We start from the raw sequence: 18,784 nt of genomic DNA on the forward strand, positions 1-18,784 counted from the left end.
CCTCCCAACCACATCAGTGTAGCTGTCGTGCGCCCCACGCTGTAGACTCCTGAATTTCTTGCGGTGTACCTCTGGGGTGAGGTTAAAGTGCCTAATTAAAGCTTTTTTTATTTCATCATAGTCCCCATCATATTCTAGTGGAAGGTCCGCAAAAACTTCCAGAGCTTTGCCCTTAAGCCCTGGGGTCAGGAAACTTGCCCACTGCTCACGGGGTAAATGAAATTGCCTGCAGGTTTTTTCAAACCCCCTCAGAAAAGTGTCCAGATCCCCATCCTTCTCCATCACGGGAAAATTCTCCAGACGGGGTTTGAAGACATTGGCCTCCCGGGAGTCACTGCTGTGAGGTGGGGCAGTACCTTTTTGGAGCCGTGCCATCTCCAGCTGGAATTGTCGTTCTGCTTGGCGCTCAGCTGCCTCCCTCTCTGCTGCTGCTGCTTCCCTCTCGGCTTGGCGCTCAGCTGCCTCCCTCTCTGCTGAGGCCTGGCGTTCTGCTGCTGCAGCCTCGGCCTGCTGGTATTGCAGTATAAGTTGTAGCCGTAAGTTAGGGTCCGATGAGCCCAGCTGCTGCAAAACCAGTTGCAGAGAAGATCCTGTACCACTCTGCGAACTGTTGCTGCCACTCTCTTTCTTTTTCTTTTGAAATTCTTTTTATTGAGATTTTCAATAAAATACAAGTATATGACAATATGATAAACATACAGTGTTTCAATAAGGAGAAAAAGAAATATTCATAAGCATTACAGTAAACATTTGACATGAAAGACAACAAAATAAATAAACAAACAAAGAAAAAGGGGAAATACAAATAACATAAAATAATGAAATATCAGAATAATAATAATAAAGTAAAATAAAATTAATTTAGATAATTTAGAAAAATAGACCTGGTATTCTCTCCTACAAATTAAAGTCTGACAATGCAAAAAAAAAAAAAATATATGAAGAAACATTTTTGTGAATGAAGGCATTAAATATCTCTTTTAGCATTTTATTAGCATAGATCTTGTCCCATAAGGCTAAGGATAAATGACCTCTTATCAGCCTCTAAAGATGAGATATAAAGAGACCATCTATTCCTTATTCTATTTCTCTGGAGAAGATCATCCATTCTAAATCTAATTACCTCTTGAATACATAAGTTAAATAGATAAGACAGCACATCCTTCAAAGAAGGGGGGTTCTCTTTTATCCAGTACAAGAATATAGATTTCCGAGTAGCTGCCATAACTAACCAACAAAAAGATAATATTTCATCTGAGACATTAATAGAAGAGCCATTGCAAGATACCTGAAAAAAGTCCTTCACATCTACTAGAGCATATTGAGGATTTAAAGAGACATCTAAATTAGTCAATTTTTTAATAAAACCTTTTATTTTTTCCCATAGGTTTCTAATAATCGGACAATCCCAGATATAATGAAAGAAGTCAACATTCTTCTCTGTACATTTTGGACAAAAAGAAATCTTCTGAGCGCTATCACAGTTTTGGAACAATAAGCCATAACCTAAATGAATGAGCCGGAAATGTTGGTCTCTCCAAGACTCAGAACATATATTCTTTCTAAAATTTTGGAAAGAATGCAGAAGTTCCCTGGAAGAAACATCAGTTCCCAAAAATGAAGACCATTTTTTGCTCGAGTTCTCTAGTGGATCTAAATCCTTGGAGACTGACTTTAAAAGATGTAATGAGATCCATGAAATATTATTTAGTTTAATATCTTCAACCAACTGTAATAAACCTTTATAAAACTGATGATGACTTAATTGTGTTTTTGTTCTATTATCGATTAATTGAAAGCCTTGTCTAACCTGCAAATAGCTGAGCCTTTCCTTCTCAGAAAGACTATACTTTTCCTTAAACATTTTCCAAGGGAGTGGGTCTCCCAAAATTGGATCTAAAATGTGAGTAATTTGAGAAATACCAAATTTTCTCCATTTGTAAGAAAATTGATTTCTTTGCTTTATGGGAAACCCCTTCAGAAAGAAAGGAGATAAAAAAGGTGAGACATTGAAGTTTAGATTATTCAGTTTACATAGAATTTTCCAAGTACTGGTTGTATCCCTAAAAATTGGATTTCTCTTAATATCTATATGTTGCTCAGACCAGTTTTTATGTAAAGAAGATATAATATGTTCTTTTGAGTCCAAAAATAATTCCAGATTCAGATTAGTAAATTTCTCAGTACCCGACAGCCATTCCACAATATATCTAGTATTAGCAGCAATATTAAACTTTCTGAAGTCTGGGACATTAAGTCCTCCTAAACCTTTAGGCTTTCTAAGTTTAGATAAAGAAATTTTAGGTTTTTTGTTATGCCAAATAAAATTTCTGAGGATTCGGTCTAACTTCTGCACATCAAGATGTTTTAGCAATAGCGGAAGGTTCAGAATAGGAAACGCAATTTTTGGAAAAATTAGCATTTTGAATAATGCTATCCTTCCCATTAGGTTCAATGGACTATCCATCCATTTTTTGCAATGGGTTTGCATTATGTGACTTAATGGAGAAAAATTTAAAGGGTATAATTTAGAGAGATCAGAAGGGATCAAAATTCCCAAGTATTTCATTTTACCAGAAGGAGATTTAATTTGAAGATCAGCTAGCAATTGCCTCGGAATGTTAGAACAAATGTTCAGAATATCTGTTTTACTGGAATTAATGAAATATCCTGAAAAAGTCTTATAATAGTCAAAAATATTTTTAAGTGATAACGTTGGATTACTAACAATCAAGAGAAGGTCATCAGCATATGCTAATGATTTGAAATGTTTACCATCGATCATCAGACCTTGGAATATATTTGAAGAATCCAGAAATCTAATTAAAGGCTCCATAGAGATATTAAACAAAAGTGGGGACAAAGGACACCCTTGACGAGTTCCTCTGAAGAGATCAAAAGTCTCTGATAATTCCCCAACTGCTGCGATTCTTGCTTTGGGATTAGAATAAATAGAGCTAAGTAATAACATAAACTGACCTTTAAAACCAAATCTGTCACAGCATTCTGAGAGATATTTCCAAGAGACATTGTCAAAGGCTTTCTCAGCATCTAAGCTCAATATTGAACATGGAATCATAGCTTTCTTGGCTTTGTAAATAATATTTATTAAAGTACGTATATTCTTAACCCCTGTTCTATTTTTTACAAAACCATTTTGTTGAGGAGAGATAATACTAGGTAGCAATAAAGAAAGCCTATCAGCTATTATTTTTGTTAAAATTTTAATGTCGAGATTTATTAAAGAAATAGGTCTAAAGGAAGCCGGTTGAGAAAGATCTTTGCCTTCCTTTGGAATTAATTTGATATGAGAAACCATACTAGAATTTAAGACTTTCCCATGACAATAAATTTCATTATATAGATTGGTCAAAAAAGGGGCTAGTTCCAATTTTAGTGTTTTATAAAAAGGAGAAATTAATCCATCCGGCCCACCAGCTTTGAAATCCTTTAAAGAATTTATGGTAGACAATACTTCCTGAATATTAATTGGTTGATTAAGCACATCTAGTTGCTCTTCAGATAGTTTTGGGAAATTAACCTTCGAAAGAAAATTCAGACTTTCAGTTTCATCTAGCTGTGAAGGAGAATAAATAGATTCAAAATAACATTTAAAGATATTTACTATGTCTTTTGGGAGGTTAGTCATCTTACCCAAATGATTTCTAATCATCATTGGTTTATGAGACCATTTACTATGTTTAAACATATTGGCGAGAAATCTATTTGATTTATTATGTAAATTACCAAACCCAGCTTTACAATAGGCGAAAGAAGATTGGTCCCTCAAATTAACCCAATGTTTAAGTTTATCTAATGCTTCTTTATATTTTTCACTATGTTGTTTAGTAGGATGCATAACGAAATTCAAATATGCCTTTTTTTGAGCTTTAGAATGCAAAATAAATTCTTTATTAATTTTTCTCATATAATGTATTCTATATGAAGTAATTTCCCCACGGATTACCGCTTTCCACGCATCCCATAACAATGGCAAGTTGGGTTCATCCTCCTGAGTTGACATATTTTCTTTAAGAAACAATTTCCATCTCTCTCTCAGCTTTTTATTAAATTCCGGCTTATCTTTGAGGAAAATTGGGTAAGACCAAGGAATGTAAGATTTTGGTGAAGGACCTAGAGCTACCTCTATTAAGACCGGGGCGTGATCTGATAAGTTGATACTACCAATATTTGCTGATCTAGTTTTATTAAGTACATCTATTGATGAAAATAAGAAATCAATACGAGTTCCTATTCCATGAGGATGAGAGAAGAAGGTAAAATCTCTATCTGTCGGATTCAACATTCTCCAAAGGTCCACCATCTTAGTTTGACTTTCAAAATTCGATAACAATTTTGATTTTTTAATAGACTGTTTTTGGACTGGGCCACTTTTATCTAAAGGCCATAAATAGGATTCATTAAAATCTCCGCCAATAACAAATTTATTTTGTGGATAAGACCCTATCTTCTGGATTATCTGAGAGTAGAACTGTTCTTTACCTGAATTAGGAGCATATAAGGAACTCATGAACCAAACCTTATTTTGTAAAAGCACCTCAGCTATCACGAATCTTCCATCATTGTCCCTTTCTGAGTTCATTAATTGGATATTCAAAGACTTATGAAATAAGATCGCTACTCCTCCTTTTTTTTTCACTGCAGGGGAATAGACTACATTTCCAACCCATCCCTTTTTTAATTTTTCAGATTCTACGTCAGAAAGATGAGTTTCCTGTAGCATAACTACTTCTGATTTCAATTTTTTAACTCAGCTAACACTCTTTCTCTTTATAAATGAATTAAGCCCATTCACATTCCAAGTAACAATATTAAGCATTAAAACCTATCATAAGATATAAAACATTGTTACAAGAATACCAAAAGTTTCTAAAAATACCAGGTCTAGTAAAATAAGAGGAGAATGTAATGTAAGCCAGGTCACTTAAGTGAATGAAAAAATAAAATCGAATCATCATAAAAAAAAATTGGACAAAACTCCAATAAAATACATAAAAAGACATCAGGGATGTAAACCATCTATTGATGAAATGAACATCTTTAAGTATATCAACCCAAAAAAACCAAAAGCTTCTTAACTTTAGTGCTTTGGTATCAAAAAATCTCAACCAACCAAAAAAGAAAAAAAAACAAAGCACCAGAAGAATAAACATTAGGTTCAGTGACTTCACTTTTTTCCTAAAGAGAGAGAAAGCTTAAACTCTCTTACAAAGATAAGTGGCAGGGAAAATTCCACATCATCTACCACTTACAAACTCAAAACCTTCAAATTTTAATTTTAATTGAAATATCAAGTTAAATTAGGTCATCATATTATCCAAATTAGATTGTTCCTGTGTAATAGGGGATCTGGATCTAGATCTTGGATTTGCTGTTGTATTCTTATCTTGAATCTTCTGTGTGGGACGAGAAAAAACTTTTGTTTCTTGCCTCCTTTCCTTAGCCGAAGCAGGAAAACCAAATCTTGCATCTTTAGGGTGATCCTTAATAAAGGATGAGGATTGTTTCTCAAGCCGGAATATGAAGTTTGAAGCATCCTTCGGGTTTTCAAAAATGTGGGTTTCAGTTGCCAGAAAAATCTTCAATTTAGCTGGGTACGTGAGTGCAAATTTAATGTTCATCTTAAATAAAGATTGGCAAATTGTAGTGAATTCCTTCCTTTTTTGAGAGAGCAAAATTGAGTAGTCTTGGAATATGAGGATTCGGAAGCCATCAATATCCAATGTATGGTTTTTCTTATAAGCTTGAAGAAATAGAGCTTTTTCAGAATAGTCTAAGAACTTAGCAATAACTGCTCTTGGTTTGAGGGGAGCTTGTTCTCTCAAAGGTCCAATGCGATGGACTCTTTCTAGCTTAATGTTTGTCAAGTTTTGTGAAATCCCTAGTTTTTTAGGAATCGTTGAAGTAATCATAGTGATAATGTCACTCATCTTATAAGATTCCGGAATTCCTATAAATCTTAGTTATTTCTTCTTGTCCTATTTTCGAGATCATCAATTTTAGATTGCATATCCTTTGTCTTCTTTTCCAGATCATCCAATCTCGTAGAAGTGAAAATTGTGTCATCTTGAATATCAGAAACCAGAGATTGTAATTCCTGCATCTGGCGATTCTGTGAGGTAAGGTTTTCAGACAAACTTTTAATAGTGCCTTGTAGAAGTTCAAGTGCTTTTTCAATAGCTGATTGAATAGCCTTTTCAATCGTTGGGTTAAGTAGTTTTGCAACTTCGGCTGCTAGAAGAGAATTTTCAGTAGATTTTTGTTGTGAGCTTTTAATAGAGCCATTGTCATTTTCAGAATTTTTGGAATTCTTCAATTTACTTCTTTCGTAGGTTTTCCCATTACTTTTAGTAGAGAAAACTGAGGGGGCAGGAGAAGTATCCATATTTCAGCAGTAGATTTTCGTCAAAAAAAAAAAAAAAAAAAAATATAATATATATATATATATATAACGAAATCCACTATAGTTGCAAGCAGTATCTCGAGAAAACACTTAATCTACTTGAATGTAGACTGGTGTGTGTTTCAGACTTGGGGTGGAATAAAATGTCCCAAATATATATTTTCTTCACAGTTTGCAATACTCTTTGCAGTCTGGTATGAAGATGCAGTAAATAGGTTCAGATAATTCACTTGTTTTTACCTCAGCTTCTGTTTATTTGCAATACAAGAGTCTTTATGCACAAATATTACTATTTGTGAAGAGAGTATAACATGAGGCCATAGTTTAACCACCTTTTTTTCTCACACAGATGCGTCTCTCATTAGTCAAAGTTAGGTATGACTGAAGATCTTATCATCTCCTTAGTAAAATAATGAGACTCACTTTGTCTTTCCCTTCACACCGGTTAACTTTTCCTCCAGCTCAATACTTTTTGTGTAGAAGCATTAAGGCATAATATAAGGGTGCATCCTGAGGTAAAGAAAGAACCCCTTGTCGGCCATCTTGCTTCATAAACAAATGCGTCACACAGTAATAACTTTTGTTATACTTGGGGTTATTACTGCTCCTTTACAAAAACTTAGTCACTGACTTTTTCCTCAATAAATATTTCCCTTTACCTCAGTTTGGTTTTCTGTATTTTGAAAACTGTTAGGCTTGGTAAAAGGAGTTATCGTGAGGTGATACTTCTGTCAGCCATTTTGTCCCAAAAGTATGACTCCCAAATCTTTTAGTTTTGCCAGGAACTATTTAAATCATTAATATATAAGTTATAGTTACTGAAATCCTCGAAATAATTCTCTTTCCTTTCCGGTTCACAGGTTAACAAGTCTCCGTTTCAGAGCCAAGGCCATGGGCACCCGCCAGCACAGAGTCAAAACTCTCCTCTGCTCTCCCCAGCCGCAACCGGATCACTTCGGAAGACTCGCAAAAGAGAACAGGAACTCAGAGGATCTTCAAGGTAAGTAAATGAAGTATCTTGCCGAATTTAAATAGCTGTTGTAAGTGGAAATGCGCGGAGCTTCACTCCTGCCCTCCCGCTCTCTCAGGCGCCATAACCAGAAGTCTGCTGCCACTCTCATCAGAGTGGTACTGGCCAATAGCAATGTCCATGGTTTGGCCCACCTGCCCAGTGCTGGACTCTTGGTCACTTTCAACCAGGGATGCAATAAGCCATTCCTTGGTCTGATTTGCTACTGCGATCCCTCTCTCCTCACAGAGTCTGGACAGCTGTTCCTTGCTCTGCCTCTTGTAGGATGCCATCTCAGAGGACAATTGCCAAATAAAAGATAGGAAAGAAAAAAGAAGGGAAGGGCACTACTGTTTGCAAGTATGTCTTTTCTAGACTATGCACTGCGTTTGTCCTTGAAGACTGTATATTCCTCGCAAGGATGTACAGTCCTTTAGTGCAAGGGTTAAACACTTAATCCAAGCACTAATGCTCTAATAAAAAATTAAATTATCCCACCGCTGCCAACCAATTGTCACAAAAGTGACTCACTCAACCACACTTAACGCTTGGGTTTGGCTACAAGGGGTTACAATCAGTCTCTCAATCACCTTACACACAGGTTAGACTAACATCAGACACCCCAAAAACACACCACCACCCACAAAGTTCATTCGCTGCCACCATCTATCATTAACAGGCGATAGAAACCTAATGTGACTATTCCCCTGTGTCACGAACACAGTACTTCCAACCGCACGTGACTTTAGGTGTGGCTATCAGGGGTCACTCACTCAGTCTCTCACCCACCTTGCACACAGGTTAGACTAACACAAAAGCACCCCAAACACCAACCAACACCCACAAAACTCATTCGCTGCCACCATCTATCATTCACAGGCGATAGAAACCTAATGTGACTATTCCCCTGTTCTCTCTAACAGGTAATAATTCACAATACACCTACTGATTCAACAAGTACTTCAGTATGCAGAGGGTTAAGGCTCAACTCTTTCAGGCTAGGTTCGTTTAGAGCATCAAAGACAATCTTATTAAATTCTCTTTAATATTATAAAAGGTATAACAGTGCAAAATACAAAAAGATGTTACAAAAGAGACATACATTCAATAATACAATTACAAACAGTTGTAAAATAAAAGGGAAAACATGGAAAACCTATACTTAACTCCAAAGATATAGAATTCCTGGTCCTGGAGGCAAGGGGAAACAAACGGGATAACTTCCAATCGCAATTGGTCCTCCAAAGTAAATCCAAAGTTTAGTCAGAAGAGCTGACTATTTATTAGTGATTTCAGGGCATCAGGTAACTGCACACTCCCCCCTCCCTCAGGAATGTAAGGGGGTGTGGCCTAGCAGGACACAGATTGAGTTTTTATGACCTCCTGTGAGTAGGAACTGGACCAAGAATATAATGACCATAACTCCTTATTGGAACCTATGTTCCTATGAGAGAGATGATATTATATTCATTGGTTATTAATTCTCTCAGGGATTCCATAGATACTAAACATCAATACTTTGTGACCTGCCCCTGCCCAGATATTCACATCTAATATACAGAGTACCAAACCTAGTCATGTTTGGACTCGTTGGAAAGATGAAATTGCCTTGAACCCATCATCAGTTTTTTATACTGTTGGTACAACAGGTCTGGGTTCTGTAAGGATAAATATATTGGAGTATACATTATATGTAACCTTTACTTCACCTTTGAGGGTCTTGCTGGGAACTTTAAGTTCTCACTCCTTGGGCTTCCCCCTCCCCATGGAATGGCTCTTATCAGCCAGGGCATGGAGGAGGGAATTACAGCTCTGACCCCTCTGACCATAGTGAAAAGAGGCCTGTTATGTGTCTGATTTAGATGCTGGTAGAAATATTTCTCATGATACCTTGGCCTGTTTTATTAACTATTACAGGCCTGTATCATGACACCTCCCCTTTTTAGAGTGAGCAAGGGGAGATTGACTTACAGGTCACTCTTAACCTTGCCACAATAAAAACATAAATCCATAGCCATAGCCAGGTCATTATCGAAATATCCATTCATATTATACAGTATGAGGGATCAGGCTACCTCCCAGGCCTAAAGTCTTGTTCCTTGAGGGCTGTATCAGTATAATCCCAGGTACTGGACTGGTTTGATGTAGGTATACTTCCCGTTTTGCCTCTATCTGCACTGTCTCTGGACAGAGTGCAGGTTTGCATAGTAGGCAATGGTCTATCACTTCTCTCCTCAGGCATCTGACCTATTCCTCCCACCTTGTTCACTGAGGGGCCCTCCAGCCTATCTCTAATCTCCCATTCCCTGGGCCTAGACATAGAAACTAGCTGGCGGCCTCCCACCTTGTTCACTGAGGGGCCCTCCAGCCTATCTCTAATCTCCCATTCCCTGGGCCTAGACATAGAAAGTAGCTGGAGGCCTCCCACCCCCTTGATGCCACCCTGGTCTCCACTGACCTGCTTAGTCTTGGGTTGGCATAAACCACTGGGCTCGTCCTTAATACTCTGGACTTCTGGAAAAATTACTTTGTTGCTATCTGACTTGGGAGCAACTCCTGGTACTGTCAGCCTTTCCTCCTTAGTACTGACCACCTTAGCCCCCCTCAGTACTGGTTCTGGCATGAGGGCTATTCCTGGCCCACCACTACCATCACTCTCCCCAGTCTGAGTGGCACTATCCACTAGGACCCTACTCTGAGTCCTAACCACCTGTCCCTCATGCTTCTGCACTGACTCCTGAGCTTGGCGTAGCTGCTGACCTCCACTCAAGACCTCAGGCAGTTTGGGTACAGGATCAGGGATTACACGCTGGAAATCCCTCACTGCCGGTATACTACCGGGCTGCACCAGGGAGACTCCTAGGGGAAACCTCTCCTCCCCCTCTCCCTTCTTATCCCTACTTTGGGACAACACTGGTTCAGGCACTGGTTGACTCTGGCTCCTGCCTCCCAGTCCTCCCTCCCAGTTACTTTGCTGCATTGTACTTTTTACAATTACCTGTTGAGGTGGGTGGCCACACTCCAGCGCGGCTGGACCTAGTGAGACCTGGTCATAGGGCACAAAAGCAGTTATCATGTAACCCAAGTCATTCCCCAACAAGACATTTACAGGAATTTCATTAGTTACACCCACTTCCCTTAGACCTCTCCCCGCACCCCAATCCAAGAAAACTTTTGCCACAGGCACCTTTGGGTGGCTCCCACCCACTCCCTTTATGGACAAAGTCTTTCCAGGAATAATGTCCCCAGTGTTTATCATCTCTGGACGCACCAGAGAAAAATTAGAACCTGAGTCTCTTAGTCCCTGAGTCACTTTGTCCCCCACAATCACAGACTGCATATGATGATGTAGATTCTCAGGCTTACCAGACACAAGCATCACAACAGGCTGTCCAGGTGAAGTTGGTTCCTTCTTTTGTGGACAGTCAGTCCTCACATGGCCCATCTGGTTGCAGGAAAAACATCGGCGGGTATCCTTCTGCCCCACAGCTGCAACAGACCCCCCAAGAGATGAATTCTCACCAGACTGTAGACTGCTGTGTGCGGTTCCTCCTGTTGATCGCTCCTTGTAGCTTGGTACAGATGTTCTGCGGTGGTCAGACATCCTATTTGCAGCATAGGTGTCTGCTATCTCTGCTGCCTGATCTGCTGTTTTGGGCTCGCGGTCCATAATGAATTGCTTAACTTCCATAGGACACGTCTGCAAAAATTGATCCTTTATCATCAGATCTTCCAGGCACTGAAATGATGTAACAGAGAGTCCTCTCAACCAGGATCTAAAAGCGGTTCTCAGACTACTCACAACATCAGAGTAGCTGTCTGTAGGTCCGCGCTGCACAGTTCTAAATCTTTTGCGGTATACTTCTGGTGTAAGATGGTACTTTTTGATGAGGGCATTTTTTATAGCATCATAGTCCCCATCAAACTCTGGTGGTAAGTCCACAAAGGCATCCAGGGCTTTGCCTTTCAACCCTGGGGTGAGATATTTTGCCCATTGCTCACGGGGTAAGTGATACTGTCTACAAGCCCTTTCAAAGCACCGCAAAAAGGTATCCAAGTCACCATCTTTATCCATAACTGGAAATTTATCCACAGAGTTTATTAAAGGGCGTACTTCCTGGGTCTCACTGGACCGTGAGTGTGATCCCTGCTGCTGGAGCTTGACTAACTCCAGTTGATGCTGTCTTTCAGCTGTAGCAGCATCCCTCTCTGCTTGCCTTTCAGCTGCTGCTGCTGCTGCTGCTGCTGCTGCTGCTGCATCTCTTTCTGCCTTTCTTTCTGCTGCTGCTGCAGCTGCTGCATCTCTCTCTGCCTGTTGATATTGCAGGATGAGCTGAAGACGCAGCTGGGGGTCATCTGAACCCAACAATTGCAAAGCTGCTTGCATGGATGAATTCCTGTCATCCTGCCCACTGCAACTAGAACTGTCCTCTCGCTGAGAGGATCCTGGAACAGAGTTCATCACTGGGACATCCTGAGTTGCATAGTCTCCTGACTCAGGTGTGTAGTTCTGCTGCTCCTGTTGCACCAAGGCACAAATCAACATTTCCTTCGATTTGTCCGCTGCATCAATTCCTCTTTGCTCACAGAGATTGATGAGGGTCTCCTTGGTCTGCCTTTTGTAAAGTGCTGCCATCTTGCAACACTTTGCCAAAATAAAAGATAGAAAAGAAAAACAAGAAGGGAAGGGAAACTGTTTGCAAGTATGTCTTAATAAAAATAGTATGCACTGAGTTTGTCTTTGAAGACTGTAAACTCCTCGCAAGGATTTACAGTTCTTTAGTGCAAGGTTTAATGACTTAACCCAAGCACTAATGCTCTAAATAAAAAATATCCCACCGCTGCCTACCAATCTGTCACGAACACAGTACTTCCAACCACACGTGACTTTAGGTGTGGCTATCAGGGGTCACTCACTCAGTCTCTCACCCACCTTGCACACAGGTTAGACTAACACAAAAGCACCCCAAACACCAACCAACACCCACAAAACTCATTCGCTGCCACCATCTATCATTCACAGGCGATAGAAACCTAATGTGACTATTCCCCTGTTCTCTCTAACAGGTAATAATTCACAATACACCTACTGATTCAACAAGTACTTCAGTCTGCAGAGGGTTAAGGCTCAACTCTTTCAGGCTAGGTTCGTTTAGAGCATCAAAGACAATCTTATTAAATTCTCTTTAATATTATAAAAGGTATAACAGTGCAAAATACAAAAAGATGTTACAAAAGAGACATACATTCAATAATACAATTACAAACAGTTGTAAAATAAAAGGGAAAACATGGAAAACCTATACTTAACTCCAAAGATATAGAATTCCTGGTCCTGGAGGCAAGGGGAAACAAACGGGATAACTTCCAATCGCAATTGGTCCTCCAAAGTAAATCCAAAGTTTAGTCAGAAGAGCTGACTATTTATTAGTGATTTCAGGGCATCAGGTAACTGCACACTCCCCCCTCCCTCAGGAATGTAAGGGGGTGTGGCCTAGCAGGACACAGATTGAGTTTTTATGACCTCCTGTGAGTAGGAACTGGACCAAGAATATAATGACCATAACTCCTTATTGGAACATAGGAGAGAGATGATATTATATTCATTGGTTATTAATTCTCTCAGGGATTCCATAGATACTAAACATCAATACTTTGTGACCTGCCCCTGCCCAGATATTCACATCTAATATACAGAGTACCAAACCTAGTCATGTTTGGACTCGTTGGAAAGATGAAATTGCCTTGAACCCATCATCAGTTTTTTATACTGTTGGTACAACAGGTCTGGGTTCTGTAAGGATAAATATATTGGAGTATACATTATATGTAACCTTTACTTCACCTTTGAGGGTCTTGCTGGGAACTTTAAGTTCTCACTCCTTGGGCTTCCCCCTCCCCATGGAATGGCTCTTATCAGCCAGGGCATGGAGGAGGGAATTACAGCTCTGACCCCTCTGACCATAGTGAAAAGAGGCCTGTTATGTGTCTGATTTAGATGCTGGTAGAAATATTTCTCATGATACCTTGGCCTGTTTTATTAACTATTACAGGCCTGTATCATGACACCCTGCCCTCTATAACAGGTAATAACTCACACTACACAATACATCAAACACTCTCTCCTATGGTAGTTACTCAGGGTAAGATCCTACTAGTCTAACAAGCACTCCAGCAGCCAAAGGGTTAATCTACATTCAAACACACTTTCCTGCTAGCCGTACTAGTTATTCAACATACAAATAGGCAACTTTCCCTTTCCACACATACACGTAGGCACAAGCATTCATATGGGCAATGAGTTCGTTTAGAGCACAAGGACTAACGTATTAAATGATATTTAATATTTAAAAGAAACAGTGCATATGAATATATATAAAAATAATATTACAAAGATGACACACAGTTGCAAATACAGTAAATTTTTTTTAAGCAAAACCTTTTTGGTTCAATAGAAGCGTTGGTGTTGAGGTGGGTAAGAAAAGACGTGCTTTTAAGGCTTTCAAGTTAGCTGGTACAGCCGAAACATTTATAAGGTACAAGGAGGCCAATAAATCATGCAAAGAAGCTATAAGGCAAGCTAAAATTGCTATAGAAAAGGATATTGCAGCAAGCAGTAAAAAAAATCCCAAATTATTTTTTAAATATGTCAATAGTAAAAAAATGAAGCAGGAAGGGGTGGGACCCTTACTATCAGAGGGGGATCAGCTGGTTGATGAAAACAAAATAAAAGCGCAGATTCTGAACTCGTATTTTTCATCTGTTTACACAAATGAAGAACCAGTAAGTGAAGGTTTCCTTCTTAACACTCCCAATTCTAGTAATACAACTAATGATGCATGGTTCACACAAGAAGAAATTCAAAAGAGACTTGAACAGGTTAAGATTAACAAAGGTCCAGGGCCAGATGGTATTCATCCCAGGGTAATTAGCGATCTTAGCTCTGTGATTGCCAAACCTCTTTACTTAATTTTTCAGGATTCATTGAGATCTGGTATTGTGCCAAGAGACTGGCGAATTGCTAATGTGGTGCCTCTATTCAAAAAAGGATCCCGTTCTCAGCCTCAAAACTATAGGCCAGTTAGTCTGACGTCAGTATTAGGAAAGCTTTTCGAAGGGTTAATAAAGGATAAGATACTGGACTTCATAGCAAATCATAATACTATGAGTTTGTGCCAGCATGGTTTTATGCGTAATAGATCTTGCCAGACTAACTTAATTTCTTTTTACGAGAATGTAAGTAGAGACCTCGATTCTGGGATGGCAGTGGATGTGATTTACTTAGACTTTGCTAAAGCATTTGATACAGTGCCACACAAAAGGTTACTGGTTAAATTAAGGAATGTTGGCCTGGAACATAGTATTTGTACCTGGATAGCGAACTGGCTAAAAGATAGACTACAAAGAGTGGTGGTAAATGGAACATTTTCTAATTGGACCAGTGTTGTTAGTGGAGTACCACAGGGCTCTGTACTAGGTCCCTTGCTTTTCAACTTGTTTATTAATGACCTGGAGGTGGGCATTGAAAGTACTGTTTCTATTTTTGCAGATGATACTAAATTGTGCAGAACTATAGGTTCCATGCAGGATGCTGCCACTTTGCAAAGTGATCTGTCTAAACTGGAAAACTGGGCAGCAAACTGGAAAATGAGGTTCAATGTTGATAAATGCAAGGTTATGCACTTTGGCAAAAATAATATAAATGCAAGTTATACACTAAATGGCAATGTGTTGGGAGTTTCCTTAAATGAAAAGGATCTAGGGGTCTTTGTAGATAACACGTTGTCTAATTCTGGGCAGTGTCATTCTGTGGCTACTAAAGCAAATAAAGTTCTGTCTTGCATAAAAAAGGGCATTAACTCAAGGGATGAAAACATAATTATGCCTCTTTATAGGTCCCTGGTAAGGCCTCATCTGGAGTATGCAGTTCAGTTTTGGACTCCAGTCCTTAAGAGGGATATAAATGAGCTGGAGAGAGTGCAGAGACGTGCAACTAAATTGGTTAGAGGGACGGAAGACTTAAATTATGAGGGTAGACTGTCAAGGTTGGGGTTGTTTTCTCTGGAAAAAAGGCGCTTGCGAGGGGACATGATTACACTTTACAAGTACATTAGAGGACATTATAGACAAATGGCAGGGGACCTTTTTACCCATAAAGTGGATCACCGTACCAGAGGCCACCCCTTTAGACTAGAAGAAAAGAACTTTCATTTGAAGCAACGTAGAGGGTTCTTCACAGTCAGGACAGTGAGGTTGTGGAATACACTGTCGGGTGATGTTGTGATGGCTGATTCAGTTAATGCCTTTAAGAATGGCTTGGATGATTTTTTGGACAGACATAATATTAAAGGCTATTGTGATACTAAACTCTATAGTTAATATAGGTATGGGTATATAGAATTTTAATTAAAAGTAGGGAGGGGTGTGTGTATGGATGCTGGGTTTTCATTTGGAGGGGTTGAACTTGATGGACTTTGTCTTTTTTCAACCCAATTTAACTATGTAACTATGTAACTATGTAACTATGTAAATAAAATAAAAGGGAGTAAAAACACAAAGAAAACCCTTACTTTACCAAGTTTTGAAGTTGTCAGTGTATTTCCTCTGAGGCACGAGTTGGAAGCTGGACATACAATCCACTGAAAAAATGGAGCCTCCTTGTATGACAATGTGATATTGGGAATGTCACCTTTTTATTTCCTGCTGGGACACTCCCCTCATTACCTTATGCATGAGGTAGGAGTGCCCAGGAACATGTCATTTACGACCCCCTGCAGGGGGTTTGCTACTCTCAGGCAATATTCCCCAATATCCCTTAATGAAATATGGGTACTTGCCAGTACCCAATACTATAATAAAAACATGGGCAGGCTGTGATCCATATGTGGGCAAGAAGAACAATACCAAACACTAATAGGTTCCCACTTTCCAGTCCCCCAGGAACCAGCCCTCCTAACAGGTGGGTATAGGCTAGCCCTGTTTGGTATTGTTAGGAAGCATGTGACCTCCTCATAACCAATATGTAAGTTATAAGGTTGTGAATCCTATGACACAGGAGATATGGATACTTTCCTATAATCCATAATTTTCTACTAGCTATCCCCCCCTGCTGCTCTAGGTCCACAGCTCTGTTCTTTGATCAGCCGATCAAAGAACAGACTGGCCCAGCTTCCTTGCCCAAATGGTGTGGCTCCAGACCGTCTCAGATGACCGATATGGATGTCACCTTTCCACAGCCCCCTGGTGAGATATACAATTAAGGGTCTCTGTGTGAGCCTGAGACTGAGTAATTATAGTATTAACTTTTAAAATGCCAGTGCAAGGTGGCCCTGGCATGACAATAAGGAATAAATAAAATTCAGTGTGGAAGATAATTCTGCCCCCCATTCTTGAACAACCTTAAGGCCCATGGTGCATTGTGTTTTCCTACCAGTGGGTAACCTCCTGAATGTGGCCATGCAGTAAGGTCACACACTTGAATGAAAAAGGAATAACTGTAAGCTCTTTTGAGCAGAGTCTTCTTTACCTCTTGTATCACCTTGTGGTTGTTTATGTACAGTCATATGAAAAAGTTTGGGAACCCCTCATAATTCTTTGGAGTTTTATCATTGGCTGAGCTTTCAAAGAACTTCCTTTTAATATACACAGTAACATGCCTTATGGAAACAGTAGTATTTCAGCAGTGACATAAAGTTTATTGAATTAACAGAAAATATGCATCATAACAAAATTAGACAGGTGCATAATTTTGGGCCAACAGAGATATTACATCAATACTTATTAGAGCCTCATTTTGCAAATGTAACAGCCTCTAGATGCCTCCTATAGCCTTTGATGAGTGTCTGGATTCTGGATGGTGGTATTTTTGACCATTTGTCCATACAAAATCTCTGCAGTTCAGTTAAATTTGATTTCTGCCATGCATGGACAGCCTGCTTCAAACCCTAAAAAAGAATATGGCTAAAATGCCATATTTGATATACATTGTACCAGCCTAAAGGTTCAGCTTAGAAATAGCAGCAATGATCCAGGACTTCAAACTTATCACAGAGGGTCACCGCCTTTGAAAGTCTCTGCGACACTCACATGCTCAGTGGGCTCTAAGCAGTTGTTGAGAAGCTAAGCTTAGGGGTCACTGCAAATGAAAATAAGGTTTGTCTGTAATATAAGCCGATGCTACAAGGCTGAATATTAAATTCTGATGCGAATTGCACTAGTTTCTGAGACGACATGTAGTAATTAACTGTATTAATTACTAATCAGCATCATATTCTGCATCTATTCTGTATATATTGTATATTGTGAGTTGGTCCCTAAGCTCAGTAAGTGACAGCAGCACAGAGCATTTGCAGTGAATCAGCAGAAAAGAAAAGCATGGGGAGCTACTAGGGCATCTTTGGAGACACAGATCTTTACTGCTAAAGTACTGTTGTTGCCTTGGGCTGGTGAATAAGCCCAAAACATAAAGTACAACATTTCTAGCCTATTTCTTTAGTTAGGCTTTAGTTCTCCTTTAAAGTGACCTAAAATAAGATTATTACCTCTGCTTCAGAGTCCTTAAGTTTCTGAACCTTCTCCTTGACCTTCATTTCAAAGACCTGTTCCATCTCCATCTCCATCTTCTTCATCTTGGACACATGTTCTCGTCTCTCTTCTTCCATTTGAGCCAGTGGGCTCCTATAATACAACAAAACTCGTAAATAATTTGAAAGCTTTCAAAAACCTAGACAAATGCTTAAATAAGGCAGGAAAGAATAAGTAAAGAAAGATGACATGACCATGGAAAACGATCAGTGACTGATTAAAGGGAATCTGTCGTCATTTTAAACTTTTTTTTTTTTGCATTTTTATAAAAAACACACATCCATAAACACTGTCTGGCAAATAAAATGTTAATCCACAAATCCATGCATAAGTTATTTTAGTTTGTATTTTGTCATGGGGGCTTCCATTTCTGCTCATTACACATTCATCCTGTGCTGCTCTAACAGCAGGCACAGCATTACCTGTGTGCTTGGAGGCAGCCACTCTGTAATTAAAAGCCAGGTCGCACTACGACATGAGAATCTAGCTGTACACTCCCCCTCCCCTCTCTGCCCATGCGTGTGATGTTTGGAGGAGAGAGTTCACATGGTTTGCAGGGAAGCAATTATTCACTTTCCTATGTTCTGCATGCTCTACAGCGTGCACTAGCAGACCCTCCTCCCACAGACACTATCAAAGCTCCTGCCTTTCTGTAAGTTTGTTCTCTGCATTCCTTTGGAGGGGGGACCTTTCTCTCCTTGCTGCCTTCCTAGTTTGTTTTACTGGTTACTAGATGAGGTAAAGGAGCTGTTAGTTCCCTCTGCTAT

The 18,784-nt window shown here is 39.4% G+C and overlaps 2 protein-coding genes across 8 annotated transcripts in view; both read right to left on the reverse strand.

Annotated features, from left to right (window-relative positions):
- Positions 1–18,784, reverse strand: part of septin7.S (septin 7 S homeolog) — a 169,606-nt gene that overhangs the window by 10,833 nt on the left and 139,989 nt on the right. For all 7 annotated transcript variants that reach the window (XM_041567592.1, XM_041567591.1, XM_041567595.1 and 4 more), the window contains one exon: positions 17,975–18,110. In XM_041567592.1, coding sequence (XP_041423526.1) covers positions 17,975–18,110 — 136 coding nt within the window. The remainder of the gene's footprint in view (positions 1–17,974; positions 18,111–18,784) is intronic.
- LOC121395066 lies at positions 9,291–12,434 on the reverse strand. Its single transcript, XM_041567588.1, has 2 exons — positions 9,778–12,434; positions 9,291–9,693 (listed from the first exon to the last, which is right to left on the reverse strand). The coding sequence occupies exons 1-2, from the start codon at positions 12,067–12,069 to the stop codon at positions 9,505–9,507; spliced, it is 2,481 nt and encodes an 826-aa protein (XP_041423522.1). The 5' UTR covers positions 12,070–12,434; the 3' UTR covers positions 9,291–9,504.

Source organism: Xenopus laevis, chromosome 6S (assembly GCF_017654675.1).
Source record: "Xenopus laevis strain J_2021 chromosome 6S, Xenopus_laevis_v10.1, whole genome shotgun sequence".
Classification (NCBI taxonomy): domain Eukaryota; kingdom Metazoa; phylum Chordata; class Amphibia; order Anura; family Pipidae; genus Xenopus; species Xenopus laevis.

Coding starts and splice junctions, on each gene's coding strand:
- LOC121395066 (XM_041567588.1), bottom strand. CDS start 12,069: ATGGCAGCACTTTACAAAAGGCAGACCAAGGAGACCCTCATCAATCTC. Junction 9,694..9,777: donor AGGGCCCCTCAGTGAACAAG/GTGGGAGGCCGC, acceptor TCAGTGAACAAG/GTGGGAGGAATAGGTCAGAT.